Below are 11,465 nucleotides of genomic sequence, written 5' to 3' on the forward strand. Positions count from 1 at the left end.
CGTGACATTGATTATGCAATAGATTTGGAGCTCGACACACGTCCTTTTTCTATTTCGCTTTACCGGATGGCTCCTGCACAGCTTATGGAGCTCAGTGTTCAGTTAGAGGATCTCTTAGGTAAGGGGGTTTATCCGTCCAAGTGTGTCGCCTTGGGGTGCTCATGTTCTGTTTGATAAGAAGAAAGACGGGACTATGAGGATTGCATTGACTACAAGCAGCTGAACAAAGTGACGGTGAAGAACCGTTACCCATGCCTGGTATCGATGATTTGTTTCATCAGCTTCGGGGTGCCGCTGTGTTTTCTATAATTGATTTGAGGTCCGGGTACCATCAGCTGAGGATTTAGGGCAGCGAACATCCCTAAGACCGCATTTAGGACTCGTTACGGCCACTATGAGTTCCTTGTGATGTCTTTTGGGTTGACTAATGCCCCTGCGGCCTTAATAGATTTGATGACACTGTGTTCAGGCCATACCTTAATTTATTTGTCATCGTCTTCGTTGATGACATATTAGTATAATCGCGAAGCCGGAGTGAACATGGCAGCATTTAAGGATAATGCTTCAGACTTTGAGAGATCAGCGGCTTTATCCCAAGTTCTCAAAGTGCGAGTTTTGGCTTGAGTCTGTAGCCTTCTTGGGGCACGTGGTGTCCAAGGAGGGTATTAGGGTTGATCCGGCAAACATTGAGGCTATTCGTGATTGGTACATGCCCACTTCTGTTACTGAGGTTCATAACTTCGTCGGGTTAGTGAGTTACTACAGACGCTTTGTTGAGGGTTTTTCTACTATTGTAGCCCCTCTGACCCGATTGACTCGTGTTGATGTTCCCTTTGTTTGGTCAGAGGAGTGTGAGGCGAGCTTTTTGAAGCTCAATGAGTTATTGACCACCGCTCTTATATTGACTCTTCCAGTTGAGGGTGAGGGATTCACGGTTTGTTGTGAGACATCCGGTATTGGTTTGGGTTGTGTATTGATGCAGCATGGCCGGGTTATTGCTTATGCATCAAGGCAGCTTAAGATTCATGAGCGCAACTACCCCACCCATGACTTGGAGTTGGCGACGGTAGTTTTTCGCACTTAAGATTTGTAGACACTACTTGTATGGAGTTCGATGTGAGATCGATATCAATCTTAAAAGTCTTCAGTACATCATGAGCCAGTGGGACCGTTAATTTGTGGCAGCGTCATTGGATTGAGCTCCTAAAGGACTACGACCTCTATATTCTCTATCATCGAGGCAAGGCGAATGTGGCAGCGGACGCCTTGTGCCGGAAAATAGTGAGTATGCGTAGTCTAGCCTTCTTATCCGTTGAGGAGCGACCCTTAGCTTTGGACAGTCAGTCCTTGGCTAATAGCATGGTTCAGTTGGATATCTCAGATTCTAGACACGTCTTGGACTTTATGGGAGTTCAGTCTTCTTTGTTTGATAGGATCTGTAGTTGCCAGTTTGAGGATGATACATTGGTGGATTTTAGAGACTCGTCTTGGCCTTTATGAGAGTGGCATGATGAGAGATATTGCTGACTTTGTTTTTCCGTTTCTTGTGCTGCTAGCAGGTAAAGGCCGAGCAATTGACGCCTGTGGTGAGTTCCAGAGATTACGCATTCTGGAGTGCAAGTGGGAGCGTATCACTATGGACTTCATTGTGCGGTTGCCTCGGACTTCTAGAGGTGTTGGCAGCATTTGGGTCATAGTGGATTGATTGACCAAGACAGCACACTTCCTTCCTGTTCATACTACTTTCAGTGCCATGAGGTTGGCTCGTATTACATTAGAGAGGTGGTCCGTCTTCATGGCGTGCCTGTTTCTATCATTTCAGACCGGGGTTCACAGTTCGCTGCTGCTTTTGGAGGGCTTTTCAGGAGGAGTTGGGCACCCGTGTCCACCTTAGCACAACATTTTACCCACAGACGGATGGTCAGTCAGAGCGTACTATTCAGATCGTTGAGGATATGTTGCGGGCCTGTGTTATGGATTTTGGCGGTCAGTGGGACCAGTTCATGCCTTTGGCGGAGTTTGTGTACAACAACATCTACCACTCTAGGCATTATTGCTCTGCATTTGGTTGGTTTGAGTGTACAGAGCCTAGGCCGCGTGGTACAGATTTGCTTTAGGAGGCCTTAGATCACGTGCGGGTGATTCAGGATTGGCTCAGGACGGCTCAAAGTAGACACTAGGTTATGCGGATCATAGACATCGACTATTGAGGTTTGCAGTTGGTGATTGGATATTTCTTCGAGTATCGCCCGTGAAGGGTGTGATGAGATTTGGGAGGCGGGGCAAGCTTAGCCCCAGGTATATAGGCCCTTTTGAGACTTTCAGAGCAGTTAGCGAGGTTGCCTATGAGTTAGCTTTACCTCCAGCACTATCAGCTATCCACCCAGTGTTTCATGTTTTGATGCTGCGCCGGTATGTTCCAGATGATTCTCATGTGCTCTAGTGTGATTCGGTTGAGTTGGATGATCGTTTGACATTTGTAGAGATGCTAGTTGCCATTCTAGCCAGAGATGTGAAGAGATTGCGCTCGAGAGCCATTAATGTTGTTAAGGTCTATTGTAGTCATCGTCCAGTCGAGGAGGATACATGGGAGACCGAGGCAGAAGATGCGAGAGCAGTTTCCCTGCTTGTTTGAGCCTTCAGGTACTTCTTGATCCTTTCTTTCGCGAACGAAAGTCCTTTTAGTAGTGGATATTGTAATGACCCTGCAGGTCATTTCTGTGTCTCGCATTCTATGTGTCGTTTAGAGCGTTCCTATAGCGACCCCAAGTAATTTATGACTTGCTGGGACTGACAGTTTGGTCACCTGGTCGTTCGTTTGGTCTTGGTGCGAGTTTTTGTGTTTTGGAGCTTATGAACCTTGAACGATCATTTTCGATCAAAAGTTCAAGAATACGACCTTAATAGAGAATTATGATTGTTCTACAAGCTCCGGAATGGCCAAATTAGGCTAGTAGCATAGTTGGAAGGAGTATCGAGGCCTTCGATCTGAGTTTGGATCATTAGGCGTTTTAGCCTTTGAAATTTGGCTTAAGGTTTACTTTGGTCAACATTCTTGGAAAATGTGGTTAGATGAAAATTCCATCAGCGTGGTTAGCTCCAGAATGTTGAGTTTGGTCTAGAATGACCTTTCGTTCGACTCACGAGGCCTCCGAACTCATTTCAAGCCCCTTAGTGGATTTTGGTTTAAAATGACATTGGGAAGTGGAACCCATTTTTTATCGAGATGACCTCTGATGGAAATTTGGACTGCGGCCGTTGAATCCAAAATGTCGAATTTGATATGTTGCATAGTTCGTTTGCATGCACGAGGTTCTGAACGAGATCGGAGGACCCCGTTTGAGTTTTTGGGAAAAGTGCAGAAAATCTGCTATAAGATGCAGAAAAACCAGCAATTTTTCCCCAAAATTAAACCCTTATAACTCTCTCTTTTCTCAACCAATTTGGTCGATTCAAAAGGAAAAGTTGCGAGATTTTTCGAGGACAACGCGTTGGTGAGCTCGGATAGTGATTTGGGGGTCCCTGTTTGAGGTAATTTCTTAAAATACCTGCTGCCAACACCCTTTTTGTGAGATTGATTTTGGGAATTGTTTAGACTTGTTTTCTTAGTCATTTTAGATTCGATTTCGGTGATTGTTTGGGCTATCTAGAGTGTTTTTACAAAGAGAACGCGTTGGCGTGGTTAGATTTTGTATTTAAATTTTGTTGGAGGTAAAAAGTTGTGATTTTGCTGCTGTTTTAGCTCATTTCGAGCTAAATTTTTGGGAGATTTTAGAAGGTGATTTCTTGGTCATTTTAGGTGTGAATCCGGTGATTCAAAAGCCTAGTTTTTGATGAGGATCGTCGTGGTGTGATTGGTTTCAATATCTGGACCCTCGTTTATGGTATTCTTTTGTAAATAGCTGCTGCTATTATTGTTCCGTTTTAGGGTAATTATGGTTTTAGTTGCATGTTGATATTGTATTGTTCACTAACCCAAATTGTGTTCCATTTTGGGACATGAGCTGAGGGAACTGGTAAGGACCCACTTTTGGGGTTAGTTATGGAATTTCCTGCGCGGGTCCCACATTCCCTGTTTTGACCCCGAAATTGATCTGTCTTCTTTTGTTTTGATTTTGGTGTCTAAATGACTGTAATAACGTTGTGACTCTATTTTTTATAGCGGGGCAGCGTTTCGAGGACATTCGGAAAGGGAAAGCTTTGGGGAAGTGATTTTGGAGCACGTTTAATCGGCCTACATGTAGGCTACGGTTTCCCTCTCTTAGATTGAGCTTGAGAGTGTGAATGCATGTTGATTAGTTGGGATTTGGGTTGGTAGTGATAGAAATCATGTTTTCGGCCTACTTCGAGAATTATCGGGTAACTTTTGAGCATGCTTTGTGTTATTAATTGTCCCTCTTTGCTATGTGGAGTACTTGTCTGCTCGATGAGTGTTTGTTGAAGCATTTGGGCCTTAGTTTAGATTTCACTAGGGCTTGCCTTAGATATACATGATTCGGATCCGTTAGGCCTTAGTTTTGTCGTGACGCCGCTCGACCGACTTAGATTCCTGTAAACTGGTGTAGCAGACTTGAGCCTAATAGTTTGGGCCTTATCTAGGCCATACGTTTGCTCCGATGATAGTTATCCTTATTTCCCCGATGTTACAACTTCAAGAGTTACGTCGGCGACACTAGTTCTGCTTCGCAATTTGAATTTGATTTTCGATTCGGTTCCAAGGACTTACATTGATTGGCTAGATCTGGACGACAATCCACGAACATTTATGAGAATAGATCGATTGGGACTATTTCAGCAACTACATTAGCACCTTTAAAGAGCATCCGGTTAGAGTTCCGACCTCTATTTCCCAGATATTTATATAGAGCATCCGGTTAGAGTTTCGACCTCTATTTCCCAGATACTTATATAGAGCATCCGGTTAGAGTTCCGACCTCAGATACTTGATACTTGTGATTGGTTACTTGGGTACTTCTGTGAGCATTTGGTTCGAGGTCAGCCTCCGTACTGTCATATTTTACTAATTCGGGTTGAGGTTCTAATTCGTGTTCTCCGTTCTTGGGTTCTCATTTGCAATTCTCTTTAGTTATAGTTATTCTGTGTATCGTCGGGCTTATGGGGGTCCGTTGGGTTTTTATTTAACTTGCGCACGAGTGTACCTTCAGGGCTTATGGGGGTCCAGTTAGGTGTAGTTAGCTTATAGATTGCTTAGTTAGTTCTTTCTACACTCGTGTGCATTCCATTGTTAGTTAGATTTTCGTTCTTGACTTCGATTTGTGTTATTCCTTCTTTTCATATTGCCTTTACTTTTCAAGTTCAGTCGGCCTATGATGCCTACTGGGTACCTGTTGTTTTGGTACTCATGCTACGCTCTGCATCTATTTCGTGATGCAGGTCCGGGCACTAGTACCAGCGTTGATCGAGCTTGGAGCAGACTGATCCGGAGACGGGAGTGAGCACACGACATTTTGTACTATTTCAGTCTCCACCTATATATAGACTTGTCTTTTACCTTCGAGACAGTCCATCTCTGTTGTGCACTTTTGGGACTTGTACTCATTTTGTAGTAGCTATGTACTAGTGACTTCCAGGTTCTGGGAGGGATCTTTATTTATATGTTTTTGGTTTGCTTCCGCCTTTATATTGTTATTTGCCTATCTTGTTTAGTTTCTACCCTCAGACCCATTACTTGTTGTTCCGGGTTACGGGTTGGCTTACCTGCTGGTGGGTTATAGTAGGTGTCATCATGACTTGAGAAATCGGGTCGTGACAAGTTTGTATCAGAGCCCAGGTAACCGGTCTCACTTGTACAGAGCTAACGTCTAGTAGAGTCTGCGGATCGGTGCGGAGACGTCTGTAACTTATCTTCGGGAGGCTACATGATGTCTTTAGGAAGATTTCCTTTTTGTTTCACTTCGTACAACTTGTGTCTTATTGGTTCCTTGAAATCTCATTTGTTTCACTATTTCGGGGGATGGCTCGCACGCGAGGCGGCGCGGTTGGGTTGGGGTTGATGTAATCGGGCCTTCAGACAGATCCCCATCTTGTGGTAGACGTTGACATCGAGGTTGAGCCAGGGCCGCAACATCGGCCCAAGATATAGAGGAGGTGAGAGATCGTTGATTTATACGTGGGTTACGGTACCGTCTGAGGGTCGACATAGAGCATTTGGTTTCAGTCGGCCGTTCATTTCATGATGTGGTCGATCATGCCCGATCCATGGAGCATATTCATCGCGAGACCCAATGGGGCAGCGATAAGAGGGCACGCTACCAGGGAAGCTACAATAGGTCACAAACTAAAGGGATATACTCTTATGATAGTCCCCGCCAGAGGTTCCAACAGGGTCAGTCTAATTGGTTTGTTCAGGCGACATTACTTGCTTCTGAGAGAAGCCAGCATCAGCAGGCTTGTCCTAGTACGGGTCAGAGTTCGAGGAGATCAGATTCCCTCCCTCCCTACCGCGGTCGGGTTACTTCAGGGCGTTCAGCTTCTGGGTGTTTTGATTGCGGTGCACTTGACCATTGGTCCAGAGGGTGCCCCTGGCGAGGGTGAGGAGCGATTGTACCACCTCCCTTTGTACCTAGACCAGTTTCAGTAGTGCCCTCTCCATTTAGAGGTGGTGGTTATGGCCAGGATCGTCAAGACAGCCGACAGGGTACCAGAGGCGGACCTCGGGGTGGCAGGTTAGGTAGTAGATCAGATGCATCAGGCAGAGGTGCTCAGGAGATGCGAGAGCAGTTTCCTGGCTTGTTTGAGCCTTCAGGTACTTCTTGTTCCTTTCTTTCGCGGATGAAAGTCCTTTTTAGTAGTGGATATTGTAAAGACCCTCTAGGTCTAGAACGACCTCTCGTTCGACTCACGAGGCCTCCGGACTCATTTCGAGCCCCTTAGTGGATTTTGGTTTAAAATGACATTTGAAAGTGAGACCCATTTTTTATCGAGATGACCTCTGATGGAAATTTAGACTGCGCCGTTGAATCCGAAATGTCAAATTTGATATGGCTGCATATTTCGTTTGCATGCACGGGTTCCGAACGAGATCGGAGGACCCCGTCGAAGTTTTTAAGTTTTTGGGAAAAGTGCAGAAAAGCTGCTATAAGATGTAGAAAATCCAGCAAATTTTCCCCAAACTTAAACCCTTATAACTCTCTCATCTCTCAACCGATTTGGGCTATTCAAAAGGCAAAGTTGCGAGATTTTTTTAGGACAACGCGTTGGTGAGCTTGGATAGTGATTTCGGGTCCCCGTTTGAGGTAATTTTCGTAAAATACCTGCTGCCAGTACCCTTTTTGTGAGCTTGATTTAGGGAATTGTTTAGACTTGTTTTCTTAGTCATTTTAGATCCGATTTCGGTGATTGTTGGGGCTATCTTAAGTGGTTTTTCAAGGAGAACGTGTTGGCGTGGTTAGATTTTGTATTTAAATTTTGTTGGAGGTGATTTCTTGGTCATTTTAGGTGCCAATCCGGTGATTCAAAAGCCTAGATTGTGGGGTTTTTTTGTGAGGATCGTCGTGGTGTGATTGATTTCAGCATCTGAAACCTCGTTTTTGGTATTTTCTTATAAATAGTTGCTGCTATTGTTGTTCTGTTTTAGTGTAATTTGGGTTTTAGTTGCATGTTGATATTGTGTTGTTCACGAGCCCCAAATTGTGTCCCCTTTTGGAACAGAAGCTGAGGGAACTGGTTAGGACCCACTTTTGGGGTTAATTTTAGAATTTCCTGCGCGGGTCCCACTTTCCCCGTTTTGACCCCGAAATTGGTACGTCTCCATTTGTTGTAATTTTGGTGTCTAAATGACTGTAATAACGTTGTGACTCTATTTTTGATAGCGGGGCAGCGTTTTGAGGATGGTCGGAAAGGGAAAGCTACGGAGAAATGATTTTGGAGCGCTTGTGATCGGCCTACAGGTTGGCTACGATTTCCCTCTCTTAGATTGAGCTTGAGAGTGTGAATGCATGTTGATTAGGTGGGATTTAGGTTGGTAGTGATAGAAATCAGGTTTTCGGCCTACTTCGGGAATTATCGAGTAACTTTGAGCATGCTTTGTGTTATTAATTGTCCCTCTTTGCTATGTGGACTACTTGTAATGCTCGATGACTATTTGTTGAAGCATTTGGGCCTTAGTTTAGGTTTGACTAGGGCTTGTCTTAGAAATACATGATTCGGATCCGTTAGGCCTTAGTTTTGTCGCGACGCCGCTCGGCCGACTTAGATCCTGTAAACTGGTGTAGCAGACTTGAGCCTGATAGTTTTGGCCTTAGCTAGGCGATACGTTTGCTCCGATGATAGTTATCCTTGTTTCCCCGATGTTACAGCTTCAAGAGCTTTGTTGTAACGCATCCGGTGTTGGTTTGGGTTTGTATCGATGCAGCAGGGCCGGGTTATTGCTTATGCGTCGAGGCACTTAAGACTCCATGAGCGCAACTACCCCACCCATGACTTGTTGGCGGCGGTAGTTTTCGCACTTAAGATTTGGAGCACTACTTGTATGGAGTTCGATGTGAGATCTATACCGATCATAGGAGTCTTCAGTACATCATGAGCCAGAGGGACCTTAATTCGAGGCAGCGTCGTTGGATTGAGCTCCTGAAGGACTACGACCTCTCTATTCTCTATCATCCGGGCAAGGCGAATGTGGTAGCGGACGCCTTGAGCCGGAAGGCAGTGAGTATGGGTAGTCTAGCCTTCTTATCTGTTGAGGAGCGACCCTTAGCTTTGGACATTCAGTCCTTAGCTAATAGCATGGTTCGGTTGGATATCTCAGATTCTAGACGCGTCTTGGCCTTTATGGGAGTTCAGTCTTCTTTGCTTGATAGGATCCGTGGTTGCCAGTTTGAGGATGATATTTGGTGGCCCTTAGAGATCGAGTGTTAGCGGGGATGGTGGTCAGGCTACCTTAGATCCTGATGGAGTGGTTGAAATTTGCCGCCGCATCTGTGTTCCGAGAGTTGGAGATTTGATACAGTTGATACTTTCTGAGGCCCATGAGTCTAGATACTCTATCCATCCGGGCACAGCGAAGATGTATCGTGATTTGAGGCAGCATTACTGGTGGAGTGGCATGAGGAGAGATATTGCTGACTTTGTTTCCCGTTGCTTGTGCTGCCAGCAGGTAAAGGCCGAGCATTTGAGGCCTGGTGGCGAGTTCCAGAGATTACCCATTCCAGAGTGGAAGTGGGAGCGTATCACTATGGATTTTGTTGTGGGGTTGCCTCGGACTTCTAGAGGTGTTGACAGCATTTGGGTCATCGTGGATCGATTGACCAAGTCAGCACACTTCCTTCCTGTTCATACTACTTTCAGTGCCGAGAGGTTGGCTCGTATCTACATTAGGGAGGTAGTCCGTCTTCATGGCGTGCCTGTTTCTATCATTTCAGACCGGGGTTCACAGTTCACTTCCAGCTTTTGGAGGGCTTTTCAGGAGGAGTTGGGAACCCGTGTCCACCTTAGCACAGCATTTCACCCACAGACGGATGGTCAGTCAGAGCGTACTATTCAGGTCCTTGAGGATATGTTGCGGGCCTGTGTTATGGATTTTGGAGGTCAGTGGACCAGTTCTTGCCTTTGGCGGAGTTTGCGTACAACAACAGCTACCACTCTAGTATTCAGATGGCCCCGTTTGAGGCCTTATATGGTAGGCGTTGTCGCTCTCCAGTTGGTTGGTTTGAGTCTACAGAGCCTAGGCCGCGTGGTACAGATTTGCTTCAGGAGGCCCTGGATCAGGTGAGGGTGATTCAGGATAGGCTCAGGACGGCTCAGAGTAGGCACCAGAGTTATGCGGATCAGAGGCGTCGACCTTTGAGATTCTCTGTTGGTGACGGGTATTCCTCCGTGTGTCGCCCATGAAGGGCGTGATGAGGTTTGGGAGGCGGGGCAAGCTTAGCCCCAGGTACATTGGGCCTTTTGAGATACTCCGGACAGTTGGAGGTTGCTTATGAGTTGGCCTTCCTCCAGTATCAGCCATCCACCCAGTGTTTCATGTTTCGATGCTGCGGCGGTATGTTCCTGATGAGTCCATGTGCTCCAGTATGATGCAGTCGAGTTGGATGATCGTTTGACATTTGTAGAGGAGCCAGTTGCCATTCTAGCCAGAGATGTGAAGGAGATTGCGCTCGAGAGCCATTCCTGTTGTTAAGGTCCGTTGGAGGCATCGTCCAGTCGAGGAGGCTACCTGGGAGACCGAGCAGGAGATGCGAGAGCAGTTTCCCGGCTTGTTTGAGCCTTCAGGTACTTCTTGATCCTTTCTTTCGCGGACGAAAGTCCTTTTTAGTAGTGGATATTGTAATGACCCTCAGGTCATTTCTGTGTCTTGCTTCTGTGTGTGTTTAGAGCGTTCCTTAGCGACCCCAAGTCATTTATGACTTGCTGGGACTGACAGTTCGGTCACCTGGTCGTTCGTTTGGTCTTGTGCGGGTTTTGTATTTTTGAGCTTATGAACCTTGAACGATCATTTTCGATCAAAAGTTCAAGAATACGACCTCAGAAGAGAATTCTGACTGTTCCATAAGCTCCGGAGTGGCCAAATTAGGCTAGTGGCATAGTTGGAACGAGTATCGAGACCTTCGATGTGAGTTTAGATCATTAGGTGTTTTAGCCGTTGAAATTTGGCTTAAGGTTGACTTTGGTCAACATTTCTTGGAAAACGTTCTTAGATGAAAATTCTGTCAGCGTGGTTAGCTCCGTAATGTTGATTTTGGTCTAGAACGACCTTTCGTTTGACTCACGAGGCCTCCGGACTCATTTCGAGCCCCTTAGTGGATTTTGGTTTAAAATGATATTTGGAAATGGGACCCATTTTTTATCGAGATGACCTCTGATGGAAATTTGGACTGCTCCATTGAATCCGAAATGTTGAATTTGATATGGTTGCATATTTCGTTTGCATGCATGGGGTTCCGAACGAGATCGGAGGACCCCATCGGAGTTTTTTAGTTTTTGGGAAAAGTGCAGAAAATCTGCTATAAGATGCAGAAAAACCAGCAAATTTTCCACAAACTTAAACCCTCACAACTCTCTCATCTCTCAACCGATTTGGGCGATTCAAAAGGCAAAGTTGCGAGATTTTTCGAGGACAACGCATTGGTGAATTCGGATAGTGATTTGGGATCCCAGTTTGAGGTAATTTTCGTAAAATACCTGCTGCCAGCACCCTTTTTGTGAGCTTGATTTTGGGAATTGTTTAGACTTGTTTTCTCAGTCATTTTAGATCCAATTTCGATGATTATTGGGGCTATCTTGAGTGGTTTTTCAAGGAGAACGCGTTGGCGTGGTTAGATTTTGTATTTAAATTTTGTTGGAGGTAAAAAGTTGTGTTTTAGCTGCTGTCTTAGCTCATTTCGAGCTAAATTTTTGGAAAATTTTAGAAGGTGATTTCTTGGTCATTTTAGGTGCGAATCCGGTGATTCAAAATGCCTAGATTGTGGGGATTTTTCTACGATCATCGTGTTGATTGGTTTCAGCAT

The 11,465-nt window shown here is 45.4% G+C and overlaps 1 protein-coding gene across 1 annotated transcript; it reads left to right on the plus strand.

The window, feature by feature from the left end:
• The first annotated feature begins 6,219 nt into the window (after nt 1–6,219).
• LOC125812708 (branchpoint-bridging protein-like) lies at nt 6,220–7,882 on the plus strand. Its single transcript, XM_049492190.1, has 3 exons — nt 6,220–6,551; nt 6,618–6,748; nt 7,833–7,882. Exons 1-3 carry the CDS (start codon nt 6,220–6,222, stop codon nt 7,880–7,882), a joined length of 513 nt encoding a protein of 170 aa, XP_049348147.1.
• Nucleotides 7,883–11,465: the final 3,583 nt, after the last annotated feature.

Source organism: Solanum verrucosum, unplaced genomic scaffold, assembly GCF_900185275.1.
Source record: "Solanum verrucosum unplaced genomic scaffold, falcon-dt-bn FXZP01000686.1, whole genome shotgun sequence".
NCBI lineage: Eukaryota > Viridiplantae > Streptophyta > Magnoliopsida > Solanales > Solanaceae > Solanum > Solanum verrucosum.